Source organism: Carcharodon carcharias, chromosome 7, assembly GCF_017639515.1.
Source record: "Carcharodon carcharias isolate sCarCar2 chromosome 7, sCarCar2.pri, whole genome shotgun sequence".
Lineage (NCBI taxonomy): Eukaryota > Metazoa > Chordata > Chondrichthyes > Lamniformes > Lamnidae > Carcharodon > Carcharodon carcharias.
This window is the reverse complement of record NC_054473.1, coordinates 35155943-35176643: the sequence shown is the minus strand read 5'-3', so window position 1 is coordinate 35176643 and position 20701 is coordinate 35155943. Positions and strand designations below refer to the sequence as shown.

Below are 20701 nucleotides of genomic sequence, written 5' to 3'. Positions count from 1 at the left end.
TCCCTCTGTAGCAAGAACATCCTCCCTCAGATAAGGAGACCAAAACTGCACACAATATTCCAGGTGTGGTCTCACCAAGATCCTGTATAATTGCAGTAAGACATCCCTGCTCCTGTACTCAAATCCTCTCGCTATGAAGGCCAACATACCATTTGCCTTCTTTACCGCCCACTGCACCTGCATGCTTACCTTCAAGCGACTGGTGTACGAGGACACCCAGTTCTCGTTGTACATTCCCCTCTCTCAATTTATAGCCATTCAGATAATAATCTGCCTTCCTATTTTTGCTACCAAAGTGGATAACCTCACATTTATCCACAATATTCTGCATCTGCCATGCATTTGCCCACTCACTCAGCTTGTCCAAATCACACTGAAGCATCTCTGCATCCTCCTCACAGCTCACCCTCCCACCCAGCTTTGTGTCATCTGCAAAGTTGGAGATATTACATTTAGTTCCCTCATCTAAATCATTTATATATTGTGAATAGCTTGGGTCCCAGCACCGATCCCTGCGGTATCCCACTAGTCACTGCTTGCCATTGGGAAAAAGACCCGTTTATTCCTACTCTTTGTTTCTGTCTGCCAACCAGTTTTCTATCCATCTCAAGACACTACCTCCATCCTATGTGCTTTAATTTTACACACCAATCTTATATGTGGGACTTTGTCGAAAGCCTTCTGAAAGTCCAAATAAGCCACATCCACTGGCTCCCCCTCATTAGCTCTACTAGTTACATCCTCGAAAAATTCCAGTATATTTGTCAAGCATGCTGACTCTGTCCGATTCTGCCACTGTTTTCCAAGTGCTCAGCTGTTAAATATTTTATAATGGATTCTAGAATTTTCCCCACTACCGACATCAGGCTGACTGGTCCATAGTTCCCTGTTTTCTCTCTACCTCCCTTTTTAAATAGTGGTGTTATATTAGCTACCCTCCAATCTGTTCCAGAGTCTATAGAATCTCAGAAGATGCACCAATGCATCCACTATTTCTAGGGCCACCTCCTTAAGTACTCTGGGATATAGATTATCAAGCCCTGGGGATTTATCAACCTTCAATCCCATCAATTTCCCCAACACCATTTCCCTACTAATACTGATTTCTTTCAGTTCCTCCCTCTCACTAAACTCTCTGTTCCCCAACATTTCTGGTATGTTATTTGTGTCCTCCTTTGTGAAGGCAGAGCCAAAGTATGTATTTAGTTGGTCAGCCATTTCTTTGTTCCCCATTATAAATTCCTGTTTCTTGACAGTAAGGGCCCTACATTTGTCTTCACCAATCTCTTTCTCTTCACATACCTATAGAAACTTTTATAGTTGGTTTTTATGTTCCCTGCAAGCTTACTTTCATACTCTTATTTTCACCTACTTAATCAATCCTTTGCTGAATTCTAAACTGTTCCCAATCCTCAGGTCTGTTGTTTTTTCTGGCCAATTTGTATGCCCCTTCCTTGGATCTACCACTATGTCTAATTGTAAGCCATGGTTTGGCCACCTTTCTTGTTTAACTTTTGCACCAGACAGGAGTAAACAATTTTCTTGCCCCTTAGTGTTTCTCAGCTCTACCCTTACAGATTCCACATCGGAGTTAATATCTTTCCTCACTATTGCATTAATTTCCTCTTTAACCAGCAATGCAACTCCACCGCCTTTTCCTTTTTGACTGTCCTTCCTAAATACCGAATACCCCTGGATGTTCAGTTCCCATCCCTGGTCACTCTGCAGCCATGTCTCCATAATCCTGACTATATCATACCTGTTTACATCTATTTGTTTGGTTAATTCATCCATTTTATTGTGAATGCTCCTCGCATTAAGGCGCAAAGACTTAAGTCTTGTCTTTTTAACATTCCTTGTCCCGTTCCCACTTATTTTTCACTGAGGCCTGTTTGATTCTTGCCCTTGATTTCTCTGCCTATCACTTTTCTTATTCCCCTTTGCCTTTTGTTCTTGCCCATGATTTCCCCCTCCTCCGACTCCTTGCATAGGTTCCCATCCCCCTGCCGTTTTAGTTTAAACCCTTCTTTTATTTATTTTGAGTAGATTCAAAGACACATTCCCAGATATTAAACTGTAGCGTGCAAATCTGCTACATCACCTATCTAATTTGGGGTGAATATTTTGGAGCAATTCAGCAGCTTACAGGGTGCGGAGTGGGAAAATGAAGACGTAAGTTGTGCCTAATAAAACTGAGAGGGGACACGCTTCTTTTCCACTTTCCTTCCTGCCTCAAATATTTGCTTTATGTTCTAGGTGAAATTTCTGCCCAGGCTCTTTCCCTCTGGCTGAAAGAAACCATACGAGTTTGATGAGCTTCAACCCTCATTGGGCACAAGCCTATGTGGTCAGTTTGATATTGTCACTGGACGTATGAAGTAAAAAAAATTCTATTCTCTGACACTAACAGCCCTCACCTCAAACTTTAATACAAGTAATGGTAATTCTGGAATGTGTTTATTTTTGTATGTCCAACTTTTAAAAAATCATTTTAGAATATATAAGGAAACTCTGGTCTCAAGGCTTAGCTTTGGAATTTAAATATTTTTTTGTTTTACCCATTCATGTTCTTAAGAACGCTAAATGTCCTTACTTCCTTTAGCAATGCTGCCTTGTGGTTTCCATTAGCAACAGACCGAAAAGAAATGAGGTCTCTTTAAATTCTAATGCCATCATGAATGATTGATGAGTTTAAGTATCTGTTGGTTCTCATTGTGTTTCTTGCAGCTTAAATAAAGGCCATGTAGACAATGGTCTAAATTTTATAAGGGAGATTCTCTTGGTTTAATTGTCAAACATTGGACCAAGCCAGGACTTAAATGTGATCAACTTGTTTGTATGCAACTTAAACAGGTCCCCTTGAAGGGCAGATAAATATCATACTCATTCAGTAGCTACTTAATGCAATGTGGAAGAAAGTTAATAAAAGCTGTAAACATGGGGACAGTTTATTTATTGAGGTAATGAAATACCTCTCACAAGTAGAAAAAAATCTGAGACATATGCAGAAAGGGAGGGTAAAAGAGAAGTTGGAGTTAAGCAGCATTTGCCCAAGAGTGAAAAATTATCAGAGAAACATGGTGATGTTTTAAAAGAGAGGGAGAGAGAAGTAGTTAGAAAGAGCAGAAAGCAAAGAATTACAGAACGGGAGAGAAGCACAGTCTCACTGAGTGAAAGATGCACAATTTTCCATGAGCAATGCAATGGGAAATCAAATAATCAATAAAATATAATGCAACAAAAATTTATTTTTTTTTAGACAGCACAGCCTCATTGAACTGCATATGGAGATGAATACTGACATCTCACAAACTTTACTGTGTCAGTAATTGGGAGCATAATATGACTTGGGAGGAATTGTACTGGAATTGCAACAGACATCTCACAGACCTCACAGAGCGCAACATCTACGCCAGCAACCCTTGGTTCACAGGCATTGGTTAACTATATATGCATATTCCAGAATAAAGAAAACAATGAAACTAGTGTTGACTCATTGCTATGAATGACATTGAGGGGAAACCACAGAAGCTCATGTTTCTGGGATACATATGATTTGTCTGGCGCTCTAGCCACTTGTGTTTCTTTAGGTCATCTCCATTAAAAGAGTCTTGCCAAATTTCTGCAAGAGGTAAGGATAATTTTGGCAGCAGGTAACTGTTAAGTTCATTCATCTCTACAACTTTGGACTGTACTGAATCCAGAAACAAAAAGAGGTTTTCTGCAAATCATGAAACAGGGTTACAGAATTCTATTGTTTAGATCACTAACCATTGACATTTACAAGTAGGGCTATAAGGGTCTTCCCAAAGTATTGTGGAATACAATGTTCTTTTTGATTTGAGGCTTTCTGCTTCTACCAAAATCACGCACTGTTTTTTTAAAACAGTTCTGATGGGAGCAGAAGCAGAAAGCTACTCTAGAAAACTTGCAGGCATATTCGGGGGACCAGTCCCATCAAAAGGTGGGCAGGCATATAGTGACATATAAATTTGGGAAGTGTAGCCTCTGCCACATTCTCTGGCATTTGCAGCTTTCAAATGCTGGGGCCGGGGCTGTTCTGTAACATGTTTAGTGCTCAGATTGGCGGCTGAGCCCTCAGGGCATAAGGCCTGTAAAAGTGCAGGTCCCATCAGCAAGTGAAAATGTGTTGTGGACAACTCGCAGGCTGCCTGTGTGTCGGTTCACCTGAGGCCTGATAAGTCTACTGAGTCTCTTCACTCAATCTGTCTGCCACATGTAATTGACCCAAGGGCTGTAACTGGAGCCAGCATTGGGAAAGCTGTATCTCCAGGGTGGGCAGAAGCTCTAACCCATAGCAGCAGCATCAAGATGAGATGGCTCCCTCTTACTAATCAAAAAGTGTTACAATTTTAAGGTTTATAAGGTTAGGATGTTGCAGAACTGTATCTTTAAATTTAAAATAAATGAAGGGGTTCAAGTGACCTGAAGTCTGCCTGACAGTAATCCTAGGTGGTTTGATCATTAGAGATCAAAGGAAGGCTCAGATTGTTTTACTGAGAAGGTGCAAGATATTTATGCTTGGAGACAATGGCAGCAATCTGAGTTCACAATGGGTACACTGTATCTCCCAAAGTTCCAGAAAGATGCTATAGGTATTGGGTTGTGAACAATATGCTGTAAATTGTCCATTTACTCTAACATGAAAGTGTTTGGGTCAAGAATAGAGAAAAGAAGCTGCTTATGGCTTTCTGAGCTACCACAGTCAGATGCACGAAGGTGAAGGTCTCTAGCTGATGAGACGCATCCTGTAGCCTTCTACAGATTCCAGGAGATTCATCCTGGCATGGTCAGGGAAGAAGAGTTATCAGTACAGGCTTTATTGCTGGTGGTGGATTTAAGGGACTCTCTGAAAACTGAAGAAAACTGTGGAGACGGCCATTCAAAGTTAATATACAGCAAAACAGGAACCCATTGGAAACTGGGAACAAATGTAGACTGTTTGCTAAGAGGCCTGTAATTCTGTGGAGAGTGCAATTGGTGTAAGTATAAAGGGGAAGATTCCTTTTAGTATTTTAAAAGTACAGGTTGCCTACCAAAAAGAAATGTAGTTTATAGTGTTTTTGGTTATTTGTTTCAGTAAAAAATTTTACAACATGAAATCTTGTGTCATCTTTTTAACTGGATGTTTGAGTTATTTTTTTCAATGTTATCGATCTCGACAGAGATTGTAACAGAAATCTCTGCTATTCCTATAATATCACTATATTTCCATTTGTGTATAAATAAGAGAACAAAAGCATTGAGAATTGCCCCCTACACAATGAGTTGGAATGAACCACTGGTATCATCAGTGGGTTTGGGGTTACTACTGAGAAACATTAGCCCTTGTTTCTACAGTGCAAGCCAGACAAGGAAATGATCCACAAGTTCAAAGGCTATATGGTGTCAGTGGAACTAAATGATTAATTTTGCTGATACTTTACTTGATATCTCAATAAACTTTGTTATTGCAATTTATGTGTCATTCTTAAGATTTTATCACTGTAGAGATAGTTATATTTTTTGATCTAGTTCCTTGAGCTTTCTGGTATGATTTACATAGAAAGCTATCCTGTGTCAGCTCATCCTCTGGGAGATATTAAACTCACTGCCCAATAGAATTGTTGATGCAACTCCATATAATCTGCCTCTCTTGTTAGACTGAAGTCAATCTCTTACTTTGTAACTTTGGGTGGAATTTTACGGCCCTGTCATGGGATGAGGGAGGCGGGCAGGGCCGTAAAATGCGGAAAGCCATTCAAGAGTCCATTGACTTCGGCGGGATCAGGAGATCCTGCCGGTGGGAAGGGCTGTAAAACTCCACCTCTTTTTGCAAGACTCTGTGCATGACATTTGCTCTTGTTTTAGGTTTCCCTAATTTTCCCAAGCTTTAAAGCTCCCATGTCAACAGCTAATACAAGTTTGCCTTCAGTGAAGAAAGCAGAACAGCAAATTGACCCCAGCTTCTACCAGTCATGTTGCTGGTTATAGGAACCTGCTGTGCCCAAATTGGCTCCAAGCTTCCTTTATTAAAAGTGACTACATTTCAAAAAAGAATCCCATTTGCTGTAAAACGTTTGGGGTGTTCTGAGTTTGCTTTATAAATGCAAATCTTTTTCAATGGTGCTCTGCATCCAGCTAGCAGAAGGCACGTCAGTGCACTGCCTTGCCTTCCGCCAGCCCATCTTTCTACCTCTCCATGAGAAAGCCCTTCACACAATTAATATGTCACTGATGCAGTATAACGATTTCTTTTCATGGAACTATTCTGGCAGCTATTATCATTCTGTATAATAAATTTTGTGAAAAAGCTACCAAATGGTCCATTAAATTTATATTCCTGTACTATTGATTCACAATGTTCTCCTTGTAATAAAAATCCAAAACGATGACCTCCATTGTAATAATACTTCCCAAGCTTGCTGCATCACCAGGCTACCTAATCTCTCAATGTAGGGTATCTTCCTTTGCTACACAGAATTACATTTATTTCATGGAGTATTCAGCAAGTAGATCAAATTCAGTGGTTTTCCACATCACTCGTTGGCCTCATTACTGTGAAGTGCTTCAGGAAGTTCATGAAAAGCTCATAAATACAAGTTAATCCTACTTTCTTAAAATTGCAGTTTTCCCTGTCAAGATGGAGGTAAATCTGTCAGAACAACAGAAACACCTGGCTTTGCTAACAGATTTGAAGCAAACAATTTAACAAACTTAAAACTATGGACATTTGGCAACCATGAAAGCCAGTCACAGTGGCTTCTTCATAGATAGTGTTTTCCAAAATCTTTCTGCGCTAAAGACTATTTCTACATTTTCATGGAAAAACAAATGATGCCTGTTGGAAGAAAAACCCAATTATTTCCTACCTTAGAACCAAAATAAATATGCACTTCTGTAATTGAATTATAATGATATGCAGACATTTTAACAAAACTCAGATTGCACTGATAAAGCTGCCTGTCCCTATAACTCTGCAGCAAGTTGCTTGCTGAAAGCTTTGAAAGGGGTCTGATGCCAAATATGTGTTGCAGAGAAATACTATATCTAGCTAATTCCCACATTCTCTTCAAGATAGTTCAAATGAAGTTCACAAAGTATTCTTTAATCTGACTTTGTATCTCCAAAGTGTAAAAGGTGGAGTTTTCAAAATCATGCTCCCAGCAAAAAGTGCAAGTCAGGAAAATAAGGGGGTGCTCTCCATGTTCCTCTGTCCAATCATTTTAAATCAAGGGGATCTCATCTGCAATTTTCTATTATGTTCTCCAGGTAGGTAAACTCTCCTGAGAAAGCAATTCTGTAAAATTAGCCAAATAGGTTCAGATTTTCTTATGATTTTTAGTCAAGATTGGTGTAAGAGATGTGTTGCAATGCAGGTGACTTAAACCAGATTTACACCAGAACCTCACTACTCACTAATCTCCTTGATCATTTGTACCATCCCTGAGTTACATCTGCTGAAAAATCACCTAGCTGATTAAGATATAGTGCCACCATACAAAAGACTTGAGAATGCACATTTCCTGCAGTTACGTCCAATCTGAACAGAAGGTACACTTACGTCCATATGTTTAGGTGCAGCATAATCCAAAGTCACTATCGCTAGTGTTTTTCTCTCAGCATTTCTCCCTACTGAGGTTAGCTCTGTATTTGCTACATCTTTGATTTTTTAAAATTAATTAGAATCAGTATCTGCTACTTTAAAAAGTCAAAAGTTTCCCAAATTCCTCTTTCTTACTCCGCGGAGAAGATGCTTCAAACTTAACTTTTTTTTAAGAAGATAAAGAGGAACTGAAGGCAGATAGCATATTTTTTAGTTCCTTAGGCCCTAGTTGCCTATTTTCATAACTGCTTCTTTTACATCCATTCATTTTTATACTGCAGCATATGCTAGCCAATTCATAGAAGAAACTTTCCTAAATCTGTTTGAAGAAATTCCCACCCAGATAGTATCTAAAGCCACAGAAGAGCAGCAATGCTAGAATATCTTTGAATTAAATCTTGCACTTCCACAATGGTTTGGGGACAATTGCTGAGTGTGTCTAGTCAGTGTGAAATACTGGGAGGTATTGTCAGAATAGTAGACTACGGAATGGATTTTTGCCATGACAGAGTGCTTCTCTGTTGTGGCGAAAAAAGCGGACATGCTTAGAAATCTCAAGTTCCACCCCGAAGGCGGCACTGCCAATTTTCGTGGAGGCAGGAATAAGGGTGGTTCTCAATTCGCACATGCGCAGTTCACAGAAGCAGCTGGCTACTTAAAGCATCAGTTGCCTCCACTCAAGTCAGAATTTGTTAGCCCAGGAGTATGAAGCCCGAAGTGTGTAGAGTAGACCTGGTAAGAGCAGGTCTGAACTTTTACACACATCTTTGGATAGCCTTTTGGGGAGGCGCACCTTTCAATCTGTTCCCCAAAAACCTTTGGGGTAGATCAGGTACCCTTTGGGGGAGGTAAGGTGCCCTTTGGGATTGCTAAAAGTAGGAATGTGTAAAAGTGCATAAACTTATTAACTGTCACGCTCATTGGGACAGTCAACATACCTGTCAAAACTGCCAAGAGGACCTGTCAAAAGCACCTGACATAGGGAGCTTTCAAGCTGTCAAGACATTTAAAACCCTGGTAACCTAAAGTGTTAATTATATCTCTCTTTTGAAATGATTAGCAACAAATTAAATTCAGGCATTGTAAATTAGTTCAATGAATTAATGAGTAATAAGTGCATTTGTATACTAATAACAATTTGCATTTATATAGCACCTTTAACATTGCAAAACATCCAAGACATTTCACAGCAGCAGCAAGAATAAGCAAAAATTAATACTGAGCCAAAGAAGGAGACAGTAGATTAGATGACCAAATGTTTAGTCAAGTCAAAGAGAAAATGCTGGAAATACTCAGTACAGGCAACAGATATAAAGATAGAAATAGAGTCGAGGGCCAGGATTTTCTGGCCCTGTCATGAAAGGACCCACTGCAGGAGATTCGGCAGCCCAGCAAAAAGTCCATCAATCCCGGTGGTGGGCGGGGCTGGAAAATTCCACCCAATGTTTCAAGTTCTCAGAGGATTGTGACCTGAAAAGTTCATTCTCTTTCTTTCCATAGATGCTGCCTGGCCTGTTGAGTGATTTTAGCATTTCCTGTTTATTATTTCAGATTTCCAGCATCTGCAGTACTTTGCTTTTGTGGTTGGTCAAATAAGCAGGTTTTCAGCAGAGTCTTAAGGGAAGAGGAAAGTGGTTTGGAATGGGAAGTCCAGAGATTTGGGCTGAGTTGGCTGAAGAAATGCTCGCCAGCCACGACCAGAGTTGGAAAAAGGCAGAGTTCTGGGAGGGTCTAGGGCTGGAGTTTGTTTGGTTGGAGGGGGGGAGGTGGTGGCATTGTAAATGAGGCCATGGAAGGATTTGAAGACAGGGATGGGAAGTGAGAATTTCAAAACCAGTAACAACTTGCATGTATATATAGTGCTTTTAACAAAGTAAAATGTCCCTTAGTACTTCACAGGACTATTATCTGGCAGAATTTGCCGCAATCCACATAAGGGAGGTACAGTAACCTAAAGCTTGGTCAAAGAGGTATATTTTCTGAAATGTCGTATCAAGGAGAAAAGGGTTGGAGGGGAAGGGAGGTTTAGGAAAGGAATTTAAGCTGAAGGGCCAACTGCCACAGGTGGGATGAAGGAAAATAAGAGATTGGTCCAGAGGCCGGAACTGGAGAGCACTAAGGTCTTAGGGAGTTGTACAGCTGGAGGAGCTTACAGAGATAGGGAGGGACGAGGCTGTGGAGGGATTTAAAAAGGATGAGAATTTTAAATATGAAGCATTGCTGAACCTGGAGCCAACATAGAGGGATGAACTTACAGCCAATTAGGATATGGGCAGAAGAAGAGGACTTATGGATGTGCTCAAAACTCGAGGATGGAAAATCAGAAGCTAGTCAGAATAACACTGGAATAGTTGAATCTGGAGGTAACAAAATACGGATAAGAGTTTCAGAAGCAGATGACCTGAGGCAGGGGTAAATACTGAGGATGACATCACGGAGGTGGAAGAAAGTAGGCTTTGTGAAGGACAGAATATGATCAGAAGCTTAGCTCTTAGTCAAATAGGACAGTGAAGCCATAAAGCAGTTTGTGGCCACTGTCTCAGGCTGAACCAGAGGGGGACAGAATTGATGGCTAGGGAATGGAGTTTGTGGCTGGAGCTAAAGGAAATGTATTTGGTCTTCCTAATGTTTACCTGGAAAAAATCCAAGGTTGGATAAGCAGACTGGCCACACGGAGGCACTGGAAGGATTGAAAATTGTGATGTTGAGGTACAACAGGGTATCATCAGCATGCATGTAAAACGTCACTTTGTGTCCCCAGAAGATGTCACCGAGGACAGCAGATAGCTGAGAAATTGGAAGGGGCCAAGCACAGATCAATTCCAGAGGTAACGATGTAGACGTGGAGGAGACAGGCCGGTAATGACCTATGACTTTATCCCCATTATGTTAGTTAGTTACATTAAGACATTACATGAGTAAGCATACAGACCAAACTGCAAACATCCACTACATTTATTTTTCTTCCATTTTAACTTTATATGTGGAGTTGTAAAATATTCCTCCAACCTCATGCCAGAGTCCAACATGACAAAATAGTTATCTATAAACATTCTGTAATTATCTGCAATATCAACATATTGCATGAAATTGACATTTTGAACTGAAGTAGCAATTTGCTTACAGCAGCTTAAAAACTTAAAATACTCATTTGATTTAATATTCTGGCTAAAATTATTTCCCCCTCGATTGAAATATGGGACAGGATTTTGGATCACGGCCTTGATGTTGGGGGACAATGGGGGTCGCAAACTTGCACTGTGAAGCAAAGAGTCACCAAGCAGTAAGTTTTCTCAAATTGACCAATTAGGGCCCTTCAGCTTAGAGGAAATAGCAGCCTGCTTTTTCAGGCAAGAGAGAGAGAGAGAGCACACTTCCTTCACTCAGCTCCCCGTTAGAACCCTTCCACAATGTGGTCTCCGGCTGCAGCTGAAGTCAAGCAACTGGGAAGGGCCCAAAGCCTGCCTGGAGGATGGCACCCCCTCCAACCCCTGGCCGCAGTTCGTTGCCAGGAGCTGCCTTCAGGCAATTGGCTTCGTCCCCTGTGCCTCGTGAAGATCAGAGTCAATAGGCTTTACTAGGCCTTTAACTAGCTATCTATCCTGCTAACCCTTTTCCTGCCTTCGGGAAAATGGCCTGTGGTGGGATGGTGCCGGCAAATGCTGGCCAGTGGCATGGATTTCCATGCACTCCCAACTCCATATTCACCCGCATCTGGGAATGAAAAGCTGTCCAGGTTTCCTATTTAATCTTGTAACCATATTAATACTTTCTCCTGTACATTTTTATATTTTATAATTGCATGCTGGTAAGACTGTACAACTATCTTGGCAGCAAGTTTGTGGTTTACGACGCGAGGATGTATTTTGTCTCAAAGACAACTTTCATTAAATATCCAGATTTGTCTGTGAATAAAAAGCTCTTTGAAACTGCAGAAGTGTGAAATTGGTCACATTATCATGTGGCTTTTACTGCTATTATGTTATCGTCCTGCTGATTTTAGGGAAGTTTGATTAGCTTGAAATTTCTATTCTGCATTGTGTTCCAGAGTCTAACATAATATAAATATTGATGTTCCAATGTTTTCCCTTTGATTATATGATCATAAATGTCCAAAGAAAGTCACTTTTAACAGTAATACTGCTTGTTTCTATGATCATCTATATTCTGGATCAAAGGTTGGAATTTTCCTTTGGGGACAGACCAGAGGCAAGAAAGCATCAGGTGGCATTCCTGACACTTTCCTTTGCCACACAAGTTTTTTCAGTGGTGAGAACGATGGCCGATGGCCCACCCCACCTGGAGCTCAACTGAGCCAATGAAGCCGGTGGGGTGTGAGGGTTCGCCATGCAGAAAGACTGCCAGGTAAATCCTGGAAGCCTCCTAGCAGGCTCCTGGAGGGTCCCTCCTTCATGAGCACTCTTTGGCCCACAAAGGCACCCCCCACCTCCCCCCAACCCAAGCAAACAGCAATTGGCCCCCTGCAGCATCAACATCACCTGGTCACAGCAACAACTTGACCAAGGCCTGCCTGACCGGCCCTTGTGCCCCCATTTACCTGTCTGTGAGGGCATCTCCATTGATGCGTCCTCAGCTACAGAGCAGTGGTCACCTGCAGCAGTGACACTGTGGAGGCTGCGGGCCCTCTGATTGGGACAGCAACCATTTGATTGGCTGTTGCTGTAAAACGTGGCCGAGAATCTCCTGCCAACTGATGCAGGGTTGCCACTCACCCCACCCCAACCCCTTGCCAACCCCTTTTGGCCCTGGCAGTTGAACTGCCATCTCCAAAAAATATCAGCCAAAGTTCTTTTTGCAACATTCACGATGCTGTGCACAATTTTTGTTGTTTTTGCTGGACAAATGTTATTTAATAGACAGCATCTATTAGCACAGTTGGTTGAACACTCAGCCTGGCAATTTGGATCACATCCCATCTAGACTGGTGAGATGAAAGTTTACGCTAACACCTTAATTTGATATAAACTTGAGCAGTGTTAGTACAATTGCTACTAGCCACAGGTCCACGGCATAAACAAAATAGCTTGAAGTTCACTCAGGTCGCAGAATGCCTGGTATGAAAAATGATCACTAGCACAGGAAGGGTTGCTCTCTAAAGGTGTCAAAAAATGTAAAGTATTTCAATCTTATCATTAGCACCCCTCAGCCTATATGTAAACAAACCTTTCTGTACCTTTTTTGAAGTTGGTTTAATATGAAATATTTCTCCTTTTAATCTTGTGTATTCATTAACGTTTTCTATCCCTGCACATTTTTTCTAGTATAATAGATATTCTGTGCATTGTAAAAGGAGTGAAATAAAATAGAGGTCTTTGTTTATTGCATCATTTTAAATAATTATTCTCTTTACATCACTGTAAAGTTTGTACTTTGAAAGATTTAGGTTTTGCAAATTGACTAGGGCCTCTCTTATTATTCAACTGAAGCTTACTGGGGAATTAAATGCTGCAGTGGTTAAGTAATGTCATCTTTTCACCTTGGAACATGTGTTCAATCCAGTCCTGACTCTGCAGATGAGGGTCATTTTTTTGCTGGCAATTAGGATCTCATCCAATTATGTCACTGGGAGTTTAGTAAAGCACAGTTGTGGGCATACCAGATGTTTAGACTACATTCATTGATCTGTTAATAACACCCAGCAGTACTGTTATAGTTTTTTTTTCCCAAGTCTGGCTTTTGTCTGGAGAGAATGTTTTGAGCTGGAGGTTGGATTGCAGTAGTGATGAATTAAGTGGATCTAAATGCTCACCGTTCATAATAATTACAGCCGCCCATAGTATTTGGCCTGGTCATCGCTTGAAGAATTTGCCTCAAATGCATCATGTGCCATTTTTTGTTTCATCATATTTTTTATCTCCTTTATCATCCATGGAGCCCTGGCTTTGATTGTTCTACCTTTCCAAATAGTTCAAAATGTACCTCCTGTATCTCCTCCTTAATGATCACCCATTGTTCTGCTGGTTCTTCCCATCATTCTTCGGTTCCACCTTGCTCTGGCTAGATCCCCTCTCAACCCACTGAAGTTAGGCCTCTAATTTTGATGTTCTACTTTAGATTGTTCCTTGCTCTTTATTATTTATCTAAAATTTCTGATACATTGGTCACTCTTACCCAAGGACTCTCCTATAAAACATTTGGTCTATTTGAGCCACCTCATTTCCCAGCACCAGACCCAGCAATGCCTTCTTCCTAGTTGGACCAAGAACATACCGGTCAAGGAAGTTCTTCTGAACACCTTTCAGAGATTCCTCTCCCTCCTTACTCTAACATGATCCCAATTAATATTTGGGCAACTGAAGTCAACCAATATCACCACTTTATAGTTCTTACACATCTGATATCCCTGCAGATTTGTTCCTCTATCAGTTTCACTATTTGGAGACCTATAAAACATACCCAGTAGTGTGATCGTACCTTTCTTGCTTCTCAACTCAAAACAAATGGATTCTGTCCTTGTGTCCTCAAGAATATCCTGTATTTCCAACCCTACAGTGTCTTTCCTCATCGGTACTGCCACCCCACCTCCTTTTTCCCTTGCCTATCTTTTGCAAACACTTTGTATCCATAAATATTAAGCACCCAGCCTTTACAATTTTAAGCCATATTTTCTCTATTGCCACTACCTCATACTTCCATGCACATTGTGTGTGTGTAGCTCACCAACCTTATCACTTTGTTTATATACATGCATTGTAAATTTATCTTTGGGTTGCTCATAACCCTTCTGGTCCTGTCACCTGGAGTACTGTGCACAGTTTTGGTCCCCTTACTTGAGGAAGGATGTAGTTGCATTGGAGACAGTTCAGAGGAGGTTCACTAGATTGATTCCAGAGATGTGGGGCTTGTCTTGAGGAGATTGAGCAGTTTAGGCCTATACTCACTAGAGTTTAGAAGGATGAGAGAAGATCTAATTGAGATATATAAGATGCTGAAGGGGATAAATAAAGCAGATGTGGAACAGATGTTTCCCCTTGTGGGCCATTCTAGAACAAGAGGCCATAGTTTTAGGCTAAGGGGCGGTAGATTTAAATCAGAGATGAGGAGGAACTACTTTTCTCAAAGGGTCATGAATCCATGGAATTCACGACCTCAGGAGTGCAGTGGATGCCAGGACACAGAATAAATTGGAGGAGATAGACAGATTTTTAATTAGTAACAGGTTGAAAGTTTATGCGGAGAGAGTGGGAAATTGGAGTGGAGGCCAAAATGAGATCAGCCATGATCATATTGAATGGCAGGGCAGGCTCAAGGGGCTGAATTGCCTACTCCTGCTCCTAGTTCTTATGTTCTAATATAGTACTATCTCCTTCTTTAGTACTGTCCAACACACTGCTTTATGTACCTTCTTCCACTTTTCTACTTCTATATGCTGGTGCCCACCCCCTCCAATATAGTTTAAACCCTGCCCAATCACACTAGTGAACTTCCCCAGGAGGACATCAGTTCCAGTCCTGTTGAGGTGCAACCTTTCCCTTTTGAATAGGTGCCTCCTGCTTCAGAACAGATCCCCAAGCCCCATAATCTAAAGCCCTCCTTCTTGCACCATGCCTCAAGTCACGCATTGATCCTCCCTATCTTCATATTTCAACTCAGTGGCAATAATCCAGAGGGCCCACTTTTTAAACTTCCTCCCTAGCTCCTGAAAGTCCAGCTGTAGGACCTCAAGACCTGCCTATGCCATTGGTACGGATGTGCATCAACTTCTGGCTCACACCTTTCCCCTGCAGAATATTCGGTGATGTCCTTTGCCCTGATTTTTGATGGCGATGTGGACTGCTGCTGTCATCAAAATACCAGAAGAGAATAAAGCTCCATGCCCACAAAATTTAAACCACATATTTATAAATAATTCACTCAGAAAATTGTGAGGTTGCAATCTCATCTGTGAGTTCCCAAAACTGTTAGAGCATAAGATCACATGACCTTGAACTGTAGTCAATCACTAAAAAAAAGCAAAATACTGTAAATTCTAGAGATCGGAAATAAAAACAGGAACTGCTGGACAGCAGGTTTTTTTTCCATTAACAGGATGTAGGCTTCGCTGGCTGGGCCAGCATTTATTGCCCATTCCTAATTGCCCCTGAGAAGACGGTGGTGACCTGCCTTCTTGAACGACTGCAGTCCATGCAGGTCTGGCAGCAGGAGAGAGAAACAGTTAACATTTCAAGTGCAATATGGCTTCTTCAGAACTCAATCATTTGGTTCTGTATTATCTTGGAATCACTCCAAGTTGTCCCTTTCTATACAAGTGTCAACTTTATTCTTTGACTGGGTACTCATGGATTACTAGGTGCTGTTGGAGCAATTGAATGACAATCAAAATTCTTTGTTTAAACATACTGTGATCAGGGTATGGTTGTGATGTGCTTTTGTTTAGATTATGTCACTTGGTTAGTAATCGAGAAGCCTGGACTATTAATCCTAAGTATGTGGTAGTTTAAAAACTTGAATTCAATTTAACATATCTGGAAATAAAAGAAACTTATCAGCAAAAGTGACCATGAAGCAGTCAGATTGTTATAAAATTGCTAGATCACTGGGAATGGTGACAGTGGTTATGTAACTGGACTAGTAATCCAGAGGTTTGAACAAAATGATCATGAACTTAAGTAGCAGCACTGCAGCTGCAGAATTTAAATTCAGTTCATTTATACATCTCAAATGAAAAGTAAATACCAGTAATCATGACTATGTGACTATTGATTGCCATTACAAACTCATCTGGTTCACCAATGTCCTTTAGGGAAGGGAATTGGCCATCCTGATCCTCCCTGGGTTATATGTAACTCCAGACTCTCAGCAATGCGATTGAATCTTAACTGCCCTCTGAAATGACCTCCCAATTTAAGGTGACTCACCACCACTTTCTCAAGGACAATTAGCATTTGGCAAATAGCTAGTGACACCCACATCTGGTAAATGAATTTTTTAAAAAACTGGCTGACTAATGTCCTTCAGGAAAGGAAACCTGCTGTCCTTAGCTGCATATCTGACCTGTATGTGACCAGCAAGCCACTCAGTTGTAACTCGGGATGGGCAATAAATGCCAGATTTGCCAGTCACACCCATCCTGCGTGCATCAAAATATAATACTACATGTCACATGCACATTGTGACTCCTGTTGTCAACAAAATGATATCTGAATGCCTATGATCACAGAATATGGACTGTTCAAAAAGAAAAACAACTTCTGGGAATCATTAATATTTTTCAAGATTCAAATATCTCCAGGTTTGCATTCTTAATCTGATATTATCTGACCATTCGGCATTGATCTGCCGGGTAGAAATATTATTGAAAACCCCCATACCTTAGATACAAAATAACGCAACAATAAAGTAATTAGTGAGGTAAATCTACACAAATTTGGAAGAATTGTTTGCAGTTAACATTCATCAATTGCCTAAAATTTCAGATGAAATTAGTGAGAAATGGAAATGTATTCAGCAAAGCTGTTCAAATGAGCCTCATTCATTACAAAAGAAAATGCTGAAAAAACTCAGCAGGTCTAACAGCATCTGTGGAGAGAAACAGAGTTAACATTTCGAGTCTGTATGACTCCTCCTCAGAGCTGAAGAGAAGTAAAAATGTGATGAAATTTATATCGTTTGGGGGGAGTGTTGGAGCAGGTGAAACTGGATAGAAGGCCAGCAATAGGTGGGGGCAAAGGAGAGATTGACAAAGATGTCATGGACAAAAAAACAAAAAAGGGAGTCAGTGGTAGTGGTACTGGTGAAAGGAAGTGCTGATGGTGACACTAAGGTAAGAAAGCAGAATGTGATAATAGCAGTACAAGGGTAAGCACTCTGGAAAGAACAACAAAAACAAGTGACACATAGCCCTTGTGGGGGTGGGATGGGGGGAGGGGACAGTGGTGGGGGAAAATATTGAAAGTAGGATAAAAGGTGGGGATAAAACAATGAATAAAAATGAAAATGAATACAAATAAGTGGGTAAAAATTTTTTAAAATTAATAGTGAAAAAAGGGGTGAGGGTCGAGAAGAGATGTATTATCCCTACTTTTTAATCCTATTTTTGATCTTTAAACAGTATAAATTTCACCACATTTTACTTCTCTTTAATCTGAAGAGGAGTCATATGGACTCGAAATGTTAACTGTTTCTCTCCACAGATATTAGACCTGCTGAGTTTTTCCAGCATCTTCTGTTTTTGTTTCAGATTTCCAGCATCTGCAGTATTTTGCTTTCAGCCTCATTCATTCACTCCATACCAGGAGTATGAGCAATTCTTATCCAACATAACAGTCTTTATAAAAGCAAAAAACTGCAGATGCTGGAAACCAAAACAAAAATAAAAATACCAGGAAAAACTCAGCAGGTCTGGCAGTATCTGCGGAGAGGAACACAGTTAACGTTTCAAGTCCGTATGACTCTTCAACAGAACTAAGTAAAAATAGAAAAGAGGTGAAATATAAACCGGCTTAAGTGGGGGGTGGGACAGGTAGAGCTGGATAGAGCATCAGTGATAGGTGGAGGTAGCCAATAGATGTCACAGACAAAAGGACAAAGAGGTGTTGAAGGTGGTGATATTATCTAAGGAATGTGCTAATTAAGGGTAGAAAGCAGGACAAGCAAGGTACAGATAGCCCTAGTGGGGGTGGGGTGAAGGAATCGAAATAGGCTAAAAGGTAGAGATAAAACAATGGATGGAAATACATTTAAAAATAATCTAAATAGGTGGGAAAAGAAAAATCTATATAAGTTATTGGAAAAGAAAAGGGGGATCGGAAAGGGGGTGGGGATGGAGGAGAGAGTTCATGATCTAAAATTGTTGAACTCGATATTCAGTCCAGAAGGCTGTAAAGTGCCTAGTCGGAAGATGAGGTGCTGTTCCTCCAGTTTGTGTTGAGCTTCACTGGAACAATGCAGCAGGCCAAGGATGAACATGTGGGCATGAGGGCAGGGTGGAGTGTTGAAATGGCAAGTGACAGGGAGGTCTGGGTCATGCTTGCGGACAGACCGAAGGTGTTATGCAAAGCGGTCACCCAGTCTGCGTTTGGTCTCTCCAATGTAGAGGAAACCGCATTGGGAGCAACGAATGCAGTAGACCAAATTGAGGGAAGTGCAAGTAAAGTGCTGCTTCACTTGAAAGAGGTGTTTGGGCCCTTGGACGGTGAGGAGGGGGAAGTAAAGGGGCAGGTGTTGCATCTTCTGCGGTTGCATGGGAAGGTGCCGTGGGAGGGGGTTGAGGTGTAGGGGGTGATGGAGGAGTGGACCAGGGTGTCCCGGAGGGACTATCGCTGAGGAATGCCGCCGGGAGGGGGGGTGTGAAAGGAAGATGTGTTTGGTGGTGGCATCATGCTGGAGTTGGCAGAAATGGCGGAGGATGATCCTTTGAATGTGGAGGCTGGTGGGATGATAAGTGAAGACAAGGGGGACCCTATCATGTTTCTGGGAGGGAGAGGAAGGTGTGAGGATGGATACGTGGAAATGGGCCGGACACGGTTGAGGGCCCTGTCAACCACTGTGGGTGGGAAACCTCAGTTAAGGAAGAAGGAAGACATGTCAGAGGAACTGTTTTTGAAAGTGGCATCATCAGAACAGATGCGACGGAGGCAAAGGAACTGAGAGAATGGGATGGAGTGGTTACAGGAAGCTGGGTGTGAGGAGCTGGAGTCCAGGTAGCTGTGGGAGACGGTAGGTTTGTAATGAATATTAGTGGACAGTCTATCACCAGAGATTGAGACAGAGAGGTCAATAACTGTCTTTATCCCCGTTATGTGGGAAAGTACTTCCCAATGTCAACCAGTTGGAATGCAAACACCACTAGTCCATTCTGGAGTGTCAAATGAAATACTTTATGGACGCGTCTCCGTGTATGTTTTTCACATTCCCCTGGTGTTATTTTTAGAATCTGCACATTACAATGGAGCGTTTGCAGATTGGATGGAAGGAAGTGGGGCCTAACTCTTAGAGCAAAAGCCAAACATGTCCACCTTCGGCCAGCAGCAGTCAGTGGTGGTGCGGCCGATCACAACAGCTTTGGGTCCGCTGGGCTCTCGCTTCGCCCGCAATGTAGCGAGCTGACCCTGTGTGTGTGTATATACAGATCGCAGCCACTCAGTGACTCTGCCGCTCCTACCTCACCCACACCCACATCTCTGCTGCCGCTCATAGGATCGCCGTTCAGCTCCAGGTTTTCAGTCGCCATGGCTTTATCCAGGACCCAGGGAATGTGTGTCAAGTGCAGGAAAAGTTCGGCGCCGAGTGGCCGGAAAGTAACGCTCTTGTTATAATGTCTCTGGTGGCCACAGGATGAGGGCGTCCCCGGAGTCACGGGCAGACCAGCACCAAAAGGAAACTCCACCTAGTGGGCTCGTATCCACCAGAAACTTTCAGTTCACTATTGCGTTTCAAATTTTGGAATCGCTAACTGCCCCGGATTATAACGGAGGTTATAAAGCCTCCGTGTACATTTTTCTGAAGTTAGTCAATCTTAAACTACTGCACTCGTCCTAAAAAAAAGGTGCTTTGAGACATCCCCGTGAAAAGCGCTGTATAAATGCAAATCTCTCTTGTACGGATTGTGCTTTCTCAAACCTAGAAAATGCCCGTCATTCAGAATCATTCCTCTGACCTATTCGCATGTCTGAAAGTGGGAAATAAACTGTAGGATAACGTTCTGTGGCTTTTAGGATAGGCAGGGTCATTCGAGACCGGGGAGGGGGTGGTGGTCGTCCCTGCCTTTTTGCCAGTCGCTCAAAGCCTTGGTAAGAACCGAATGCTCAGCGGTATTAGTCCTGGCTAACGGCAGAAGTAGCGAATTTAAGGTGGTGATGGAGAGAGAGCTGAAACCTTGCGGGAGGCAGCTATAAACCGTAACTTCCCAGCTCTGGAGCGTCACATTTTGTTCTTGGCGGTGGGCGGGAAGAACCTCAAAGATGCGCAGGGATCCACCCACCCCAAGCCAAAGTTCCCAGATAAGGTTTGCACAGCAATTGCCTGAGCAATGCAATCTTCCGATGGGCAATTGTCCTGCACTGGGAACCATTTGAAAATGCGATTTAAATCAAAAATTTTGGATGGTTGCAACTGTATTTATTAATTCACTGG

At 41.8% G+C, this 20701-nt stretch overlaps 1 protein-coding gene across 1 annotated transcript in view; it reads right to left on the bottom strand.

Moving 5' to 3' along the window:
• ninj1 (ninjurin 1) overlaps window positions 1–19925 on the bottom strand; it is a 46525-nt gene extending 26600 nt beyond the window's left edge. The window contains exon 1 of the mRNA XM_041191886.1: window positions 19731–19925. Within this exon, the coding sequence (XP_041047820.1) occupies window positions 19731–19799 (69 nt within the window). The 5' untranslated portion in view covers window positions 19800–19925. The remainder of the gene's footprint in view (window positions 1–19730) is intronic.
• Between the last annotated feature and the right edge of the window lie 776 nt (window positions 19926–20701).